Source organism: Solea solea, chromosome 6, assembly GCF_958295425.1.
Source record: "Solea solea chromosome 6, fSolSol10.1, whole genome shotgun sequence".
In the NCBI taxonomy this organism is placed as follows: Eukaryota; Metazoa; Chordata; class Actinopteri; order Pleuronectiformes; family Soleidae; genus Solea; species Solea solea.
Window position 1 is genome coordinate 10,952,200 of NC_081139.1, and position 20,700 is coordinate 10,972,899.

The 20,700-nt window shown below is 40.9% G+C and overlaps 1 protein-coding gene across 5 annotated transcripts in view; it reads right to left on the bottom strand.

Annotated features, from left to right (window-relative positions):
- The window catches only part of anks1ab (ankyrin repeat and sterile alpha motif domain containing 1Ab), a 42,403-nt gene extending 23,368 nt beyond the window's left edge, over window positions 1–19,035 (bottom strand). For 4 of the 5 annotated variants that reach the window (XM_058631650.1, XM_058631648.1, XM_058631649.1 and 1 more), the window contains exons 1-3: window positions 18,561–19,035; window positions 7,849–7,921; window positions 1,108–1,223 (exon numbers count right to left, since the gene is read on the bottom strand). In XM_058631650.1, coding sequence (XP_058487633.1) covers window positions 1,108–1,223; window positions 7,849–7,921; window positions 18,561–18,830 — 459 coding nt within the window. In that variant the 5' untranslated portion in view covers window positions 18,831–19,035. Of the gene's footprint in view, window positions 1–1,107; window positions 1,224–1,945; window positions 3,546–7,848; window positions 7,922–18,560 lie in introns of those variants that run through there. The other variant, XM_058631651.1, reaches the window with a different exon arrangement.
- Between the last annotated feature and the right edge of the window lie 1,665 nt (window positions 19,036–20,700).

Here is a 20,700-nt window from a genome sequence, read left to right on the forward strand (position 1 = left end):
TGATGTTGTGATCTCATGTCTCACCAGAAAGGAACACAGATCTGAAATCAGCATGCATCAACTCCATCCCTTTGTGAACACGACCCTCCGTCCCTCTGAGCCTGCTGGTCTCATTTAACTGAGCTCAGCTGTGACAGACTGGTGTAACATGTAACTCGTCGTGCCAAAACGTCAAAGTTTAGCCTTTGAGATGGTTATTTAGGGACTAACACGTCCGGGAAACTGGAAACATAGACGCTGTTTACAACAATCACCGCTAAAGGCTGTATCAAGTTTCCTTGTAATGCTCATTTCAGGCAACATGATAACGCCTTCAGTCCAACAGCACACATCCTTTGAGGTGCAGTTAAATCCCTTTATCAATATGTAATCTGACGGAGGTATTTAAAAAAAATGCAAACCATTCATGCCAATTATTTTTTTATCATTCTCAGAGACACTAATCCGTCTAATTTTCTATGCAAAAGTCGACAAATCATGTTTGTCTTTGTAGTTTTTCCTCTACTCGTTTAATAATAAATCTGTAGCCAAAATGAATATCTGCATGTAATGGGAATCCAAACACAGTCATCACACATTATACAAGAGCATGCTGCTGCAGCATCTCAGGCAGGGCAAAGACAATGGGCTGCAGATTTCATGAGCAACCATGCAAAGTGTATTTAGACCACAGAGTGTTCAGATTAAGGGTTGTTTGTCTGGATTATCTGAATGTTTCTACACAAAGTTCAAGTCCAGTGGCTGTAAATCAGTACAAGTAGAGGGGTGAGTGTAAAACTGCACACTGAATGACGTGGCATGATTGGGAATGCTGGGGGAAAGTGAATGGGTATTGGTTGCAGCCCATATTCTTTTAAAGGGATTCAGCGAGGGGCCATAAATTTTGGCAGGGTCATGTATCCCACAGAGGTGAAGCAGAGTGATGAAGGGGAGAGGTGAGGAAAGGAGGGGAGGAAGTGAGAGACAAGCGTGGGGGGCGGGGGCCAACGGGACAGAGAGAGCAGAGTGATGACATAAAAAGACAAATGCAGCTCTGTTGCCATCAGCAGAGGCGGAGTGATGTAGAGTGGAAGTGACCCCTGGGATGACATGCTGCAGGTGACTCACCATAAATCGTAGGTCGTCAAAACCATTGAGCAGGAACTTGCTCTCGTACTGCGGCAGCCCCACGTGCTCCAGCCACTCTCCCACCGGCTGGTCCAGGGCTTTACCACAGGCCCCATCTGCCGAGAGAGGGAAGCGCTTCAGCAGTGAGAAGCCGTTCAGCCGGTAGCAGCGGCACTCAGAGGACGACACATGGCATTGCCACATCATCCTCGGCCAGCAGAGGCAGAGCCGAGTGCAGCAGCACCAGGCGGGGTGGGGGGGAGACAGGGTCCAGGCTGGGGGTGAGGGGCTCCCACGTAACAGGCGGGGGCCCGGCTAAACTCAAACAGAGGAGGAGGAGGAAGGTGGGAAGTGGTGCAGGGCCAGCTCAGGCCCTGCAGGGGACTGACTAGACTAATATACACCCACAAGTGTTAGTGTGACTGACTTGAAATTTCAGGTGAGGGTGGAGGTAGTGCAGGGAAGGAAGCCCATCTCAAGACTGGTGCTGTGAGTGATGTTGGACTGAGCCACTACAGCATCCTCCAACATACAGGGTTCACTAAACATTCCTTCAGTAAACAGATACGCGAGTATACAAACAAGTGAAAAAGCTAGTGCTTAAATATAACGATGCTGAACAAGTCGACAGACTATAGGCATATTTTAAGCTGAGATAAAATGAAAGTTATTTATCAACAGATGACACATTTTCATTTCACACATCACACATCATTTAACTCTGCTTTAAACTACCCCCTTTATTTTAATTTTAAAATTCAGTTCTTACTCCATCCGGGTGTCAAACAGAAATATTCAGTTACCCCAAAATGAATTTGTTAGCGTTTTCACCACATACTTGTAAAGCTCTGGCTGAGTCCCATGGCTTCATTGGTCAACCTCTTTGAGAGCTAGGATTCGGCTCATACAACGAAGGTAGCAGCATTCTAATATACTGTTGAGGTACTTGTGTTATTTATGATCAAGGAACACACATTTGTTTAAATCATGTTTCGGTCTTACTCCAGAGCCACTGCAAGTACAGTCAGGTAGACATATTGTAAATCCTATATCAAAGGGGGGAAAAAAGAAATGTTGGCTTTTCCACAGTGTGCTGATTCCAAACTCCTCAATTCATGATCAAATCCAAGTAAAGATTCCTTGGCAATTCTCCAGATAAGCTGACTGCCAAGGGGAAAAGGCTTGGTGTCCTTGGTGGAGCCAGTGCTTCCCAGCATTCACGCTCTTCAGCAGGCTGCTGGCTGTGCGGCTCTGCCAGAAAATGTGCCTCTCATCTCATAAAGCAGTAAATCCAGGATCAGATCCATCCAATGGCAGGTGCAGGCTCTTGCCTCTGAAGCAAAGATCACTGCAGGACCACAGTGCAGGTTAAACCAGCTCCTTCCCAAAGCACGCGCCCCCTGCTCCCGCCCTAGTCCACCTGGTCCTTCTTCTTGCTGGGTGCAGCTAGCAGCCTCTGTGCTCAGGGCAGAGGTTTGCTGCATCCCCTGCCTGTCTGAGACATGCAGGCAGTGCAGATGCAGTCACAGCAGCTGCTCCTGGCTCACACACGCAAACCCCTCAGTGCTCACACGGCATAACGTCCTGATGCCGGCTACTTCTACACAGGAGACCTCAGATCTGCCTCAACCTCAGCCACTGCTGCCACGTCCTCCCCGCGTCCACAACAGCCAACAGACTCACCCCTTCTCATCTGTGCAAATCCCTCAAGCTCTTCTTTTCACCCACCAACCCCCCCTCCTCGCTCTCGTCCCTCTCTGCTTTCTTTCTCTCACTCTCAATCTCATAGCCCTATTCCCACACTCTGATCGCACTGCAGGGCTGCCGTATGCTGCCTGATGAAGTGGGGTGCTGCTCCACGTAACCACCTCTCCCTCACTCTCCCACTATCTTGATTCCCCTCCCTCTGCCTAGCACTCTCCCTCACTCTGTCTCGCTCCTTGCCTCTCGCTCTCAAATACACAGACAGACGCAAACACACTCTGTCTCTTTCCTCATCGTTTGCCTCTCTACCTCTTTCCTCTACTCTCTTGGTCCCCTCTCTTGCTCGTACTAATGCACTCATACTCGATCGTCCGTGTTTGTCTGTCTCTAACCTTCCACCCCTACCACCAAAAACACCACCAACCCCCTCCTTGACTGGGAGAAGACGTGGTGCACTGATTAGAATTGCACAGTGGCACTCAGATCTTCACAGTGCAGAAAAGACACCACTATCAGACACAAGCAACTCGAGCCTGGAGCCCAAAATCACAGTCCCTCTGCAGCGAATGACTAGAATGTAAAGGAAAGAGTGACGGAGAACCGTAGTGCTCTGCAGGAGGAATGCCAATTTTTTTTAGCCTGACATAATATTGAAACAAAGCCCCTGCTTATAAGTAGATGGCTTTACTTCATTTACACATTACTTTGATGAAAGAACGAGGGGGGGGCAGCATCGATTCAAGCGAGCAGAAGTGTCTGATGCACTTGCACAAGAGAGAAGAGAAGAGGAGAGGAGAGGACAGGAGAGGACAGGAGAGAAGAGAGGAGAGGAGAGGAGAGGAGAGAGGAGAGGAGAGGAGAGACACTTCAAATCCATCTCCATCTCTCACAGTCATAGAGCATGACATAAAAGAGGCTAATTCCATTATGTACTGTACTTCCAGATGCTCGTGTCACATCAACCATTTTTAGAGCACAGCACAGCACAAGTCGCTTGCGGGGGTAAAAAAAAAAAAAATCCCATATAAACAAGTGCAATGATGTAAAACTTGAATACATTCTTGGGTAAAAGGCGTACACTGCCGTCTGACTTTAAAAGAATTGCCATACATGGGGACTCGTGTACTTCTACCTGTGTAGAGTTGCTCACTGCATGTGATCTGGGTACAGCTGCTAATTATGCAGACTTTCAAGCTCCTTGCAATCACCTCACACATTCCCAAATGGGTAGTCAGCCAGCCAGTAAGGGCAAAGCCGTGCCAACAGAGGGAGGCAAAGTGAAGGGCTATTGATTAAACCTCCTCCGTAATTGCTGCCTGCAACCCTGTTGCTCCGTGGTGCTAACGATCAGGTAAAAGGCCAGGTCGGGTCTCCGTGACCCGTCAGTCATCCGCAACGATAGGTGCTCATCATTTGCTAACAGGAAGAGAAGTTGCTGTCAAGATTTGCTCTGACTGAACAGAAGAATGATGGGAAGATGGGGGGGAGACAAATAAGGGACAGAAGAAGACTAATGGAGGCGAAGGTGATGAAACATATGGACGCGTTTAAATTTACAACCTTATCTCCAGGAAATATTGAGGTTTGGAGTGGACTAATTAGGATTCACTACAGCTCTTACCGTTAAAAATACCAGCCACCATATCCAATTACTAGTATACATTTGGGACAGCAACACCTCCCACAGTAGTAGGACCTAATTACTGACGGTCAGAACATCCAACACAACTGGGTCACTGTCGTATCCGCCGTTGAACGGGCCAAGACATCAAATATGTCAAGGTGGGTTTGTTCACCATTGAAGTAGTGCTGTAGGTCTAGACATGGTCGCCGAGAAACACCTATTTAAAGAGGAAGAGGTTGAGGTTGTGCCTGGATAAAAGTGTGCCTCTTTATCAGAGCAGGAGAAAAGCATGAGCGCCTTGTCAGCACACCCAAGCACTAGAGAAAATGAGCCGCAAAGCTGAATTTATTCAGGGAAACTGAAAGCGGACTCTTTTCCTTTGAACATCAACCTGTGCTGGTACACAAACCGAGCTGATGCCTCCCGTGTGCTGTTAGCTCAGCTCTCTCTCTCTCTCCTCTGCCTCTCCCTTTTTAAGCCAATTTACTCAGTGCTCTTTTCACACACAATCGAGGCACAAGTGATGGGCACGCGGCACAAACAGTCTCATCCATGACCATACAAAAATTAACTCCTCACTTTTTTGTGGCCACAAAAATGTGATGTACAGGAACCTGCTTGCTGAGAATGCGTGGTGTCCTTGGCTCCTGATAAGAGAGGAACAGACAACAGGGGGAAAGAGGAATGGAATAAAACCGGGGACAGAGATAAGGTTTCCCCATTTTTTCACAATAGACTGTTGGTTGAAGAGCTACAAATTTGTTTTTCATCCCTGTTCTATTCCGTCCCTCTCCCCCGCTGATGATTCCGAATAGTACGTTTGTTTATTTGCCAACATATACACAAACAATGGCAGCAACAAATGTCGCCTTGTAACCCCCAGAAACTATTTGTGCACACAATCTGCCAATAGAATCTCAAACCTCCAACTGTATGACTCAGCTCGATCTGGGACGCTTTCCTTCAGATGAGGTCTATGAATAGCTCACACTTAAATGCGAAAAACAAACAATGTATTTCCCTTTTATGCAACGTGACTTCAGGTCGTAATTGTTAACATGGCAATTAATCTAAGAACATTACATTGAGCAATTGCCATGGAAACTGGCTTCACTTCAGGGTTGCTTTGCTATATCATATATAAGAACCCTTGAATTTTGAAATAGATAATTATATATTTTATTCATTTAATTAATTTTATTCCATTGTTTAAATGCTATGTTCATTCATTCATCATCTACCGCTTTGTCCACCACATTAAAATCAGCTACAGGCTATTGTAAATGTAAATGATACGTGGTCAGGATCTAAAAAAAGCCAAATTGTGGATAATTCAACGTCATCATTGTTCTTGCTTCCTTCTGGCCACAGGTACAATCTGCCAAGATGTGGAACTAACAGATTTTGAAGGTTATTTATTCAGCCCTGCTGCCAGTGGCGATTTTAAAACAACACTATGTAACTTCACTATGAAAGGTTTTATTTTAATAATGGGGGAGAAAGAGAACGTCTTTCTGTGTACTATTAGTGCTTTTCCACTACTGTGTCAGACGGAGTCTGTGCTCCAGTCATGCAGGGAGTACTGAACAAATATTTGTAATTAATTGATTCTAATGATTCAGTACACTGAAAATAACTGCTTTACAAGTCAAAAGTTTGTGTGTGCTGTGATGACTCCGCCCAGGAGGTACTACATTCTAATGGAAAACCAACCAAACTGTGTAGAGTCGAGCCGTGCTGTGCCATTGCCAGCACCAAGTAGTGGAAAAGCACCATATGTAAGTTAAGTAAGTTAGGTGTGGGACTTAATGAAAGTCAGTGACTCAAACAGAATCAGGCTCAGTAAGGCTTTCATTGTGGAGATCACACAAGTTACTTTGTCACTTTGCTGAAAGATTATTATGGGATTGCTGATGAGTACCGTGTAAAATTATGTTGTTTACCTAAAGTGTTGACGACTCCATGTGATTTGTATTTGCTTATAGTTAAATTTTTATTGTATGGTTTGACCTTATGTGGTTACTACTGGCTGAACAACAAATTAAAGCTAGATTTAATCCTAATTTCCTTTGTCTTTTATTTTGAAAGGCACTCTTCAGTGTGTATGTATACATACACTTTTATTATGGTAATATTCAACTTGGAGAATGGCCATAGTTATGTTGGAAGTTTCTTTACTTATCTATTCTCCTTAAGTGCTAAAGTAAAATTTATCAGCGATTAAATGTGCAGATGTCCTCAGTGTTTAATTTAATGAATTGCTTTGAATGATTTTTTTGATTTATTTTTTTTAAATGAAGGACACTGTCAGCCTTTATAATATGTAATTGTTTTATTATCACACTGTGATACACGCCACAACCTTAATTACAAATCCCAATGTCATTTCCTTTTCCATTTCCCAGCATCCTTTCTTTAAATCATGAGTCACACTTTTAGCTGTTCCTGCTCTGAAAGCCTGAGTGGTGTTACACCTTGCTGAGGTTAGCAGATTGAGAACTTTATTTAAATGCATCATGCAAGCAGCCATGTGCAACGCAGACCCAGGAAAAGCTGTTACACAATCATGTATGATGAAACCACCTTATGGCAGAGCATCAAATGGAGGTAAGTGTACGCTGCTTCAACTAAGGAGTGTTATCTAAACAAAGTGAAACGATGCCAGCTGGCTTCCCCCTCTGCACCGCCTCAGGGTTTCTTGATGAGGAGGCACACTGTCAGACCAGTCCCAGTAACGAGATACAGTAACGTCAGAAACTAATGAAAATATGACAGTGAGGGGAATGTACAATTAGATTTTTCACTAAAGTAGAAACAAGGAACATTGATATGCCAAACACACGCCAGCCTGTATCTCTGTGACACATAGGGACAACATACCCTCCATCTCCTCAGCAGGTGAGCACATGAATGGAATAGTCACAGGGAGTGAGAATATTTCTGTCTGGTAAATTTCACAGGCAGAGTCAGAGGATGACAGTGGTGCCTCACAGCAAAAAAGATTCTGGGTTCAAATCCCATTTCAACCAGGGCCTTTCTGTGTGGATGGGTGGTGTGGTGGATCCATGTTTCCTTTGAAAACAGCCCCATATCAACATATACCAGGTGACAATTCACTGCCAACAAGAGACAACAGCGGCGAAAAAGTAAGAGCAAGGGTGTTTGTAATAAGAGTGACAACAAGGCGAAACTCCAAGGAAGAACTTTTTCGTTAATGACTGACATTGGGAAACCAGCTTATGATTTTCAACAGTCTCTGTTTCTGCCCATCAAGACTTGGAGCATAGTACTGTGGATGTAGAATGTTACTAAAGGTTAATTATGATTGACTGATTGAACTTAGTTGTAAAAAAAACGAAACAAAAAAACTATAATCACAAATCTAAATCTATCAAAGGAAGAGAAAGCATTACCTGAGCTTCTTGTGGGCTGTTTCCTTTTGGATGTCTCGATGCCAGCTCCAATCAAGTTCATGATCTTCTCAATCTGTTTAAGGGAATAAAAATGGAACACGGAACGTCACTCAGATACAATAAAGTAGTAATGTTTAATATTAATGTGTAACATTGTCCTTTTTGTAAAATGTGCTTTAAACTTGTATCCAGGCCTTTTTTTATCTCACTGCAGCCAAATAGGTTATAAAAGGACAGGCCTGTAATAATGGCACTGGGTGAAGAATTACTACAGAGAACTGCTGCTGGGAGTGTTGGGATGGCAGTGGGCTCCTTTGCAATGATGGATTACATGCAACAGTCCAACGTGGACAAACCCAACACTCAGCAAAAACACGACAGGGTGAGAAGTTTAATTACAATCTATAGATGCTTTTGAAAGCCCCAAATTATTGAGGCCCGTAGGAGGAAGTCTGGGCTGCACAAGTCACAAAAGATTCAGATCTGTTAGTGACCATTCAGTTGCCCTTTCAGACCTGTATTATTTAAGCCTCTCAGAATAAAGAAGCAGTGCACTGCAAGGTTAAGTGAGCACAATGCTGCATGCTGGAGATTATAAAGGAACTTGTTCAGGGGCTTTCTGTAGTCTCTGACTTTCCAGGAAAAGCCTAAATATATTGCCATGCTGTTTGCTACTGATTATTTTTGCTGGATAACTGAATAGCAGCTCCAATTCTGGGGAAAAAAATGGTGCCACATGAAGACAGTGGTTATCAGGAGCATGTGGAGACAAAATCTGAACATTGTAAGAGATCATTATCAATTAAATAATTGGTGTTTGATTTAGAAAATGCATGAAAACTACCGCATGTTAATCATAATCTGAATCAACACTACCTTCAATTCTAATCCTTATCCTTAAATCTCTTACGAAATATTATTACTATTCCACTGTATGCAATACATACATTTGGGACAATTAATTAAAAGTTTTTCTTCAACAAGACCTATCCCCTTTTCACTGGTAAAAAAATAAATAAATAAATGTAAATAAAAATCAGCAAAAGTATTTTAGCTGAGTCATGTTTGGGCTGTGTATTGCTTCTTTTTGGGAGAAATATATTTGTTACACAGTTTGAGAATCATGTCTTTGACATGACTCAGCACAAATGTGTTGTTAACAGCTTCATTGTTCATAAATGGTCTTAAAATGAGTTTGCGATATCGGTATCGGACACAAAGAAGTGGTATTGTCCCGTCCCTATTTTCCCTGCTAATTTTGGTGTAAAAATAGTTCTGAACTTTCATAGTTCTGAGTGTGTGACATCATAACTTTAAAACTTTCATGTGAACTTCCTCAGAGGTGTGTGATAAGTGGGTATACTAACATGTCATTCAGCAACATTCAAACACAGTGTTTTGCAGAATTCAGCTCCACTAAAAATATGCATATGCATGCTTAAGTATCCAAAGTCACATATGTTAAATAGGCACAGATAGTATATTTATGTGGCATTATATTCCACATCAAGCAAACAGTCAGGCACACACACACATGCACGCTCATATGGGAATAATAATGAGTTTCATTGCTGGTTCAGTGTAGACAATTAGTCTAAGCACACTTTTTGCTGACACACAACAAATGTGCCATCCATCACATTATAAAGACAACAGGCTTTGCATATTAATGACATTTGATATAGGAGGCCGTAACTCTGAGTGCATGTTTTGACAAGTTTAAACCAATGCAAATAGAAAGGCTGGGGACGTCGACAAATTTACAGTATGTGGGATTTTAGCAAGTCAAATGACCAATGTGGTATATTTACAACCTGTAATGTAAACAGTGTGAGCTTGAAAAGCTGATTCTGCTTTCAATAGTGACACCAGAGACACAGCCAGGCTTATTTGATGTAATATTTAGTGTTTGAAAAAGCCCCATGCACTTCGCTAGTGGCATCAACACTGTAGAAAAGCCTTGATTCATGTGGAAGTCAGGCACGTGGGACATGTGGCATATGCCTCTAGCAATACAGACCTCACATTACTCAGTCTCCGAATTAACCCAGTTACATTCTATATCACACACACGCATGCACATACAAACACACACGCACGCACATACCTAAGCTTAAGTGCACCTTAACTAAAACTTGTCACCAAAATGCTTCTTCGGAGGAAACCAGTGACATCATAGTCAGAGTGATGAAATATTATTTCTAGGGATGCACAATATAGTGCATCCCTAACTCATATACCAATATATTTGTAGTGCTTGGACTGGTCTTTTCTGTAGTGAAATTAACATAATATATTGCAGACTCATTTCGCAGCAGATATGAATTTATAAAAAATACGTAATGTAAAAAAAATGTTCTTGAGGAGTCAAGGAGGTAGCAGTCTATTTAGCCTACTTTTGTAGTCATTTGTCATATCTTGGTGTGTTTGCTGATCTGCCGATGCTGATATTGTGCCGATAATATCGTGCATCCTTAATTATTTCACAACATTTTGCACATGCGGCCTCCTCTTCCACTGCATGTGACAGACTCAGTGTTTGGCAGTAAGTGTAAATGTTTTTTAAACAACTCACTTTGCAATGTGTTTTTTTCCACAAGACACTCAAACCCTTGATCAAACGTTGATACAAGACAATTAGATTAGATTAATTTAACAAAATTGTAGTACCCTACTAATTCATATCATATATTATGTCTTTAATTTCAGTTCACTACTCACATATTGCAAATGTTTTAAATATTGGGCGGACATTATTTTAATTTCTATAGCAAAAATGTGTACTTTTGTTAAAATGATGAAATTTCCTATGTTTTGGTGTGGCCTTGAACTTCTCAGTCTGATGCGCATTGGTTATAGCCAGGTGTCAATCATGTCATTAGCAGTCAATCAGAGCAAAGGTGGAGTGAACCAACCGGATTCTTACGGGGGTGGAATGAAAACACAGCGCGGTCAGGCAACTAGACACGACGAGTGACGATAAAGTTATGCTTACTAGCATTGATACTGTAAACACGGGAAGTACGTGCAGAGCTAATTAGCTTCGTGTTAGCTAGCTAGCTGAGGCTGCTAACGAAGAACCAAGTGGAGTGCATGCACGTGGGACGCACCTTTTCCCCAAGTCTCTGAGTGAGTATGGACACTGCAATGTGAAAATACGTGAAAATGTGAATATTGATGAATATTAGACAAGACATTTATTAGAGTTTTATTTTATTGATAGTGTGCTTCATGGCCATGCTTCATGGGCGCGCTCTGTGACAGTGCTTCATGGCCATGCTGTGGGTTTGGTACAGTATGGTATGGTTTGGAATGATAACTGTACCATTTTACTCTAGGGACCCCAAAGGAAGGGGCTGGTTATTTTGGTACTATTCTAAAAGTTATCACAAAAAAACTTATGGTACCAAACAAAATAGAAATTTAATTTGGTCTTGTTTTAGATAAAAAGGGTTCCTAATAAATGTGCTCCCTTTGGTTATATTAATATGTATTTTTCATCATTATTGTGTGAAGTGATGCAGTTCATATGATAATGATTAAAACAAGGTATAGTATTTTTGTTAAATCTACTGTATGGGAGTTAATAGGGGAGGAACGGTAGTGATGGAGATAACATTTGTGACAGACACACCAATGTAAAATGGCCTTGTGCCAGTAACCCAGTGAAGTATTTTTAAAGAATTGTCATTTGGCATTCATGTTGAGTGCTGCAGATCAGTTGTAGAAATGGTGGATTTCGTGTTTACCTATGATGATGGCGGTAAAAAAGTGGTGGATAAAATTGCAACTGTATGCAAGCACTGTGCAACACATGTTACTTGCGCTGGTGGCAACACTTGTTCGCTCATCTACGCAGACATCACCCCAGTGTGACAATTGACAGCACAAGGAGGGGAGAATCCAATAAGAAAGGGCAAAGCAGCCACTTGGTGAGAAGTCACACAGGGCAACAGCCATAACTAAAGCAGTGGGGGTGTTTATCTTTCAGTCTGTTCAGTGTTTGCTGTCTGTTTTTTAGTGACAAAAAAACCTATTCTTTTTAGATTTTACAGAACAGGTTATATTCTTACCGAGAAGGAAAATGAGTGTAAACTTTTTTGGGAAATAAATTAAAAGCATGTTGGTAAAAACTCTCACATCACTTTCATTTTAAGATTGTTACAATGATGTGCCTATTCTTTCAGTTTTTTTTGCATGCTTGCCATGATGCCTTTAAGAATATCTGATTTTAAAAAAGAAAAGGAAAATTGGTCTATGAATATTTCTACCAAATTAAACTTAATTAATTTCAGTCTGAATCAACAAAAACATAATTCTGTGAGGATTGAGTGGCAGAATATATGGTAAACTGTACTCCATTGTAAATACACACAATGCAAAAGGCTCATCCTTAAAGTAAATCCTGTGTGTATGATCACTGCAGGTGACGCTGTGTTTTTTTTTTTTTTTTTAAGAAACGTTGCTAGGCAGTGATTCCTGATATACTGCTCCTTATAGCTCATGCTGTTCATCTTGTATTTCATCTGCTCTTCTCTTGTACATACAAAAAATACTGTTGCATTTTTTGAAGCTCAAGTCTTAAAGAAAGTGAAAGGTTGTATTTGTTTCAAATGCAAATCATGAAGGCAAAAATATTTTTTTTCATCTCGCTTGTATCCTCACTTGTTTTCAAAACAAGGTGAAGTTAGGTTTGAGCATGATTAAAGCCCTTTTAAATGTGGATCTTGCTTTAATGGAGTGTAAGGTGACAGACCGGTCATCATAGGTGTTTAGATTGCTTTGAACCATGGAAAACCACAAAAGCAGACCTGAACTTAAACCAGATTTGAGTTTTCCCAGTCCAGAGTGGCGAATGCATTCCAAGTCACACCTATAAGAGGCTGTTCATGCTGGCGTGGCAGGGGTACCTGTTCCTACATTAATTTCAATAGGAAAATGAAAAACATGCAGTGGACGTGTTCGGTCGACATGGTGCTGATGGTAAAAGCTGTTGGTCTTTGGAAGAGTCACCTCCTGGGCTCTGTACATAGCAGAAAGGGAGTCAGAAGATACTGTAAATGATGGATGGATTTAACCAAAATGCTGTGGTTTCACTGGCACTAATCTGGCAACAAGAATTCTGAATCAGTATCATTGTCAGTGAAAATGAATGGACCAGTGGTTCCACACACTAGACACAGATCACATAATTCCATCCCGCAGTGCTTGTGAACTGTCCTGTGTTCTGACAGTTTTGAAACAATTCGGCATTAAACGAAGTACTGGGAATGATTTGCATTGAATAGGTCTAGTCCACTGAGGTCTTTACGGGCTGCACTGTGCAGTACCAGATTTCCCTTTTTAATTTGCTCTGTCCACATTTTTGACACAAACAATACATAATGTCATAGATTTGTTCATGACAAGCTCATGACATAAGAACCTTAATGACAGGAGTTACAGTCTTTGACTGAATAACAGGAGCTTTAGAGGTTTGTCGAGCCAAACCTCAGAGGAGTCTGAGTCTCACTCGGAGAAGAAGAAGCTGGCACCATCACCATGGCAACATTAACTGGAGCTGGCTCTGCACAGCTAATGGACATTTTGTCATTAACAGCTTCTCTGGTCTCTGTGTTGTTTACAAATATTTGACTGACTTTTTTGGCACATTGCTGCTGCAATCTGTTTCCACAAATGACTTGTGGATTATCACAAAGACTGTATATTATAGGCAGGTAATGATTATACCCAGAAGGAGGCAGTAATACAATATGCTGACTGCTGTAAAACACTGAAGAAGAAGAAGGAGCAGAAGTTGCTGCTTTTCAATGCTTTTCCAATTCCAATGTACAAAAGGAAATGTGCAGGAGTTTTATCCTAATTTAACAGCTTTGTAAATGTAAAGAAAAAGGTGAAAAAGTCAACAGAGTTGTAAAAGTTCCACTTAAAAATAAAAATGTTATGCATTTGCTGCCATCTTGCACTTGTGACATCATTTGGCACCAGTTTGTCCAATAGTGATCATTGCATGCATAGTCAGTCATCATCATCTACCGCTTTATCCTCTACTGCATACTGCAGCCCACTTGGGAAGCTGTCATGTCCTCCATCTTTATATTTGAGGTTGAACTGGAAATGCTGTTTTAGTGTGGTTTTAGTCATGAAAACATATGCAGATTTTCAAAGTAAAAGCTCTAGTTGCACAGAGAGAGTGCAGTATTGTGAGTTCCACATAGAAATGTAAGACATCACGCACGTTAACTAAATCAGACCCAGCTTATCTAAACAAAAACTCAGGAGCTACTCAATGTAAAAGTTTTCAGTCGAAGCTGATGGGGGGAAAAATATGGCACTAGCAGTTAAACCACTATAAGTTGCCCATGACTTGTCATATTCTAGTTTGTCTCTTGATCACAGAAAGACGTTATTAAATCATTTGTTTGTATTATTACCATGAAAATGGAACTGGCTGAACAATAGTAGTAATAATAATTAGACATTTATGAAACATATTTACCATAACTGTCCATTTAAGTTATACATCCTCATCTACATGCATTTTGAAAAGCACACTACAGGTCTAGTGTTAATGTGTAACACTTTTAAATATAATACTGGAGACATTGTGGTGCCTCCCGTGTTACACCAGGTGAGTCATGTTACAATGTGACAGGTGAAAGAGGACTGCACCTTTCTCCTTCCAGCCCCCAAGCTCACCACTACTCTCATATTCATGTACCACATCTGTCTAAGAAGATCTTAGGATGTGTTCACTCTGCCGTAGCTTCATGAATTATAAACCAGCTTACACATACTTTAAATTTGTCTCTCTTCATCAGTTGGAATTATCATCATAAAAATGTTTTGAATGTTCAGTCTTTTTCATTTTCACTGTAGCAAATTAAAGGAAATGGCGTTTTGGTTTGTAAACCAAATGAGAAGTATATCTTTATATCACAATTCCAAAAATGATTCCATTAAGAATGCGTATAAAACATCTGCTTTTGTTATGTAAAAGACAGCCACGCACACACAGAAACTACATGCACTTTAAAAGCTTGCATGTGTAATGACCTCAGGAATACAGCTGGGAAATTCAGAGTACACACACGACTGAAACCACTCAAGCATCTGTAACATGTGGTTGTGTTAACCTTTGCCTTTCAAGTATTGAACAGATGTAGTGAAGACGTCAGTCATCTTAATCATCTATGCCATTTCTATTTTTAGTAACTTGTATAACATTCACTGTAATGCAAGATCCTTATATAATAAGGTCATCTGTGGTCTTGTATGGAAAGGAAAAAAATCCACCTTAAAATGCACAGTGATGGGCTCACTTCTCAAAGACTGTATTATAAGAAGCATTATGTCACTTATTACTCCTTGTCAAACATAATTTGTTACACTTGTTATGTTACTTTTAAATGATACCAAATATACAGTATGCAATAATTGCATCTTATATTCTCAGTCTTCAATACCTCGTGTGTGCCTCTGTGGCGATGTCTTTTGAATGACAAATGTGCCTCTGGCTGTTACTACTAGTACTGTTAAGTTGTGTTAAGTGCAGTCTTAAAATTATATTAAAGTCTATAATCACAAGGTCCAGATGTCATACCAGCTAATGTTCTACTCTGCAAACTTTGGCCTGTGTTTCACAAACACGTCTATCGTTACGACATAACCTGTAGGTTGTGATCATTTCAGGCACATAAAAGCAGATGCAGATGTACAGATACAAGCAGAGAAATACGGCTGTAAGGGGCTGCATATTACTAACAATCAGCTTCTGAAAGATTATCACTTTTTGGCTCAGTGCAGTTAAGGCTTCACACTATCAGTGTTTATTTCTGCAGTTTATTTACCCATGAAAGTTACCGGCTAGATGAAAAGCTTGATTTAAGTTCTGCTGTATAATCATGCAAGTGCAACACTCATATTAACATATTAATCAGAGCAGTAGTTTTGTTTCAGCTGCAGTTGAGCAGACCAGAGGGAAGTGAGAACAACAGAGACCATAAAATAATGTAAAATATAAAATAATGTAAAAAATAATCCCATCAAAATAATAATCCCATCATTTGTGCTCTACCCACTGTCTCCACAGATCTAGTGCAGTGAAAATGGCAGATGATTGATGTAAATATGAATATATATGAACGTTTCATACAACTTTAAATATCACTAAGTAAAATTCAGCCTTTCCCACCAGACCAACTGTCAGTTACAGCACATAAACTTGAGATAATTTATTTCTCTGATGTCCAAATGCAGTTTTGTTGGTTATCGATGTATTTACCATAAAACTTTAACCTCTTCTTGGGCCTCATGTGTTGTCCTAACATTGATATTGGTAGCCAATCATCTTTTGAGAGACAAACACAAGCCAGCATTGTTTGTTTGTTTGTTTGTTTGTTCGTTCTGTTATCTTTCTTTTTTCTTCTTTTGGCCCTTGCCCACAAGCACCCGTATCCTCAACCCAAACAAATCCCTTGAAATCTGGGTGAGAAACAGACACTCAGGAGTAACTGCAAAACAGGATGCGCTTGAGAACAGGACACTCCACCCAACATAGCCTGAATAAACATTTGTGTCAGAGAGGTGGAGCAGAGAGCAGTCACTGAACAGGGACAAACGGAGTGGTGCACAAAGCCACATTAAAAAAAGACCAAGAAGTCTGTGTATAAAGCAGTGGTGTTAAGATGAAAAAATAATCATGGCACAGTGTCAGCCATGTCCTGCTCCCATGACGGTGGTGCCAATTACCCTCCATGGTGGTCATGTGCAGTTCAGTTACACATAATGGGAGTTTTAATAATTCCCCTGGCACACTATACAACAACCTAAAATGGAAATGACTGTGTAAATGACTACTACTGTGACTAACTGCCTGTTTGATAAAGGAAACAGGCAATACTGAACTATGTATTACAAAATGTTATATTTAATTGTTAAATTAATAAAAACGTTTAAGTAAAAACACAGTTTTTCCTTAATAGAAACTTTGTTTTCTGACTATTCAGAAAACAACACATACAAAGGCATTTTTCACTATATTGTTACCTGCTATTATTAAAAAATATCATCAAAAATTGTCATGCATACAGTACATAATAGCACTGTTCTCATAGTACATAGAAATAAATTAATATAAGTTTTAGCTTTCTTTTAAACAAACTAAACAACAAATGAAGTCAGTGCTTGTTATGACCACAGAATGGTGGACCAGTCCTAGTTGATATTTTGTTTCAGTGGTACATATTTAAACCCCAAGTTGTAAATGATATGGAGTCAACCTAGGAGCTTTGGGAGCTCTGGAAGTTGTGTGGTTGAAAATCCATCCTGAGCGACACTAAGATGAGTCCAAATTAACTTTTAGGAAAGTGCTACGAACTGTGGCCATGAGTCCAATTTTTGCCAATGAAACCAGTCTTCCTCAGTAACATCTTCTGAGTATCAAGTTCCAACATTTTACACTTTTACTTATTTGTGCAGTTGATCATTTATATTTTAACAATTAAATATATACAAATTATATCAGAATCATCCATGACCAACAAATTTTGTATAGATCCCCTCTTTGCGTTTGGGAGCTGTAAGAGTTGGCTCTTCTAAGGGAGCCAAACCAAAAGAATCAAGTCTTTGAAAAGAGACGGACTTCCTATCACTAACTTCAAGTAGACTGAGAAAGTGTCACATCAGAACACTACTACAAGTCCCACGTTTGAAGGAATGAAATGACCAGCCAATAAAAGTACTTAAAAGTGGGTGTAGATAAAGTGAAGTTGACTCGGAGTCTGTATTTTACAATAAATGAAGCGAAACCAATGGGTTTTCACTGCTATTTAGGCCAATTCCAGCCTAGCTATCAGTGATAAATGACAAATAGTCCCCCATACCAAAACGTCCCCAAAGAATCTAACAGCTTTATTATTTTTGACAATTAAGTAATCAACGTAAAGTGTCAGAAATGTGAATAATGTGCTGTGGACACTAATAAAAAGCACACTCTTGTCTTTTAGCCACTGCCCCCACAGGTTAAAACGGTTTAATTGTATCTAGAGGCTTTGGTAAGAAATTGTCATTAATTTTAAGGTCTTTGCATAGCTTTCGGATGTGCTGCATTGATGCTCCAAAGTGCTCAGAAATCATAAATGAAGGCTTTTGGATATAATGGGAGAGGGGAGGGGTGAGGCATCTTTCACTTTGGGTTGAGAATAGATGGCGCAAGACGGAGCAAAGGAGCCAGAGGAGTGCAGGAGGAGACAGTGGAGGCGTGGGTCGGCCTTGAGATATGTACTGAGTGGATGTAGAATGACAGCACAAGCCCAATTAGTCTTGGATGCCAGGGCTGCTACAGGGAGGTCGGTGCAAGTGATCAAGCCATTCAAGCACTTGGCCACAGGCGTTTTCTGTCGACAGCCTGGGTAACGTTACTCTATTACTTCTGGATTACTGCACACTCTCATACTGCTACCTCTGCCCCCTTCCTTACTTACTTCCTTACCCTAAACTGTGCAGCCTCTCCCACTCCCATTTTTATTCCTTTTTTTTGCATGCTAATACTTGGTTGCTTCTCTATTTTTCCACACATTTACATGCACCAACAACATGCGCTCCCTGAGGGATAATACTACTCTCTACTTGAAACCCTGTTCATGAATGTGCCACTCCCTTTGTCCTTTGCATCCTCCCACTTATTTCCCATCCCAGAGCTTGAGTATTACCTCATCCCACTCAGAGGTGAAGGAAGGCATGCGTTGCATCGACGGCTGCCCGGATCTACAGTTGGACACCGACCCGCTGCGACCAGTCAGACCTCCATCCTCTTCTCCAAGTGGTGATGCCAACAAGTCAGAGTCCGACTTCGATAAGTTTCTTATTAGGCCCAGGTCTACAGGTCTGATTTTGCCAGCTGATGCAGGCTCAGTTGAAACTGTTCTGGGGTCCTCTGGATTTGGGATCACCTTGGCAGCATCGGATGTGCATTGTGCCATTGTATTGAAGTTGCCTTGTACAGTCCTCAGTTTCCTGAAGTACTCTCTCCAGAAATCAATCCGGGGTCTTTGTGGAGCTTTAAAACTTCTGATGAAGAAAGCCAGTCAATAGTAGCACTTGAAAAGACAGAGCAGTAAAATATAAGTACTATCCATTTTAGCAATCTAACTGCACTCTACTGCAAATGACTCAAATCATGCAAAGTTCTCTTGTTTGGAGGGAAAGGAAGCATATTAAGGGAAAGACTTGTTGTGCACAGGAACAGTCATTAAGGTCCACCCACTAGTCGTATCCTGTTGCCCTCCTCTTGGTGACTGGCCCTCCCCGGATACTAATAGCCCCCCTCCATAATCCTCTCAGTGTTGACTTTTTAATACTTTCCTCAGTAGCTTATCATGCAATTCCTGAGAGAGAATTTCTCTCAAATATAAAATAAGATGCTAGGATAAAATTTTATAAAATCACATATACACATATCCATGAACATATTGAATCTGTTACAGCCTGATGCCTAATGTCTGACTCAATCAGGTGAAATCCGCGTAACACTATGGCAACAAAAAGTCCTCATCACTGCATCCTCTTACCTCCTGACTTATTTAGTCCTGGTTCTGCTCCCCTTGCTTGTGTCTATTCTGCTCTGAGGTTGTTTCTAGACTCCTAAGTCGGGCCAGCTCCATCCCATAGTGAGGATCAGAGGACAGGAGAATCCAAAGCCTGGCCTCATTCAGACTGACAGCGGGGGTAATCAGGTTACTGATGCAGTGGGTGGCTGCTTCATTTTAAAGGAGGGAGAAACGGGATTCCTCCTTCGCTGTCTGTGTAGTAATGGGTTACTGAGTTGAATTGGGCTTAGTTTTGTTATTTTAGGTGGAATTAGTACTTCAGATGTTTTTTTTCCCACTTTTTTTTTCAGTTTATTTTCTAGAACAGCTTTGGCCCAATATGTGCAATTATCTGAAGCATAACAGAAAATTATGGATGTTGCTTTTTTTGTTGTCGTCTCTAAAAAAAGTACTCTGCCTGACCAAAAGTGTGATCTCTAATAGACTGTCATAATTTGTGGTCACAGATCCATTAGGTCGCATCAAAGTATCCACTTTTCTGTGATTTATTTGACTTAAATAATTTACTGGTTAGTGTTTCTATTGAGTTCTTCGACTTACTTAACTCCTGGGATATGTGGAGGTTTAAAAATACATACATAGGAAATGCTGACTATATACGAAGAAGGTACAAACAATTTCTCACACTCACATTCATGACTCTTCTCAAAGGGATGTGTTGCTGACTAAAGGGTCTCTTGTGAGGGTTCCTTAGTATTCTCAGGCATCCATCGCCCTGCACAGTACCTCTTCTCTGCCCTCAATCAGCCAAGTTCCCTGCATTCAAGATTCAAGATTCAAGATTCTTTATTGTCATTATGCAAGCATAACAAAATTTCCTCCCTTTCCTCTATTCCTTCCTCTTGCATGCTCCCCTCTTCCCTGTGGGCAGCACTGGTGTGTGCATGACAGAAAAGATAACATCCCTCGCTCACCAAGGAGGGTTCACCCAGTCACATACTGCTTAGCTGGCAATAACAAAAGCCAAATTTAATGAAGCAAATACAATTGCACATCTAATGATCTCTATGACTGTGACAGGGATGAAACCATTGACGATATCCACATCTTCCGTGCCATTTTAAACAACAGAGGCTGTGGACTCCAACGTGTTTCAGGATAATGATGTCTTCATGGCATATTAGAGCGCCTAAAATAAAACATGCATCCCCTCCTTCAGCTGGATGGCTGCTGAGCCTCGGGTGAAAGACAGTACTGAGTCATAAACACTTTAACAAAGACATGCACACTGTGCAAGTCACAG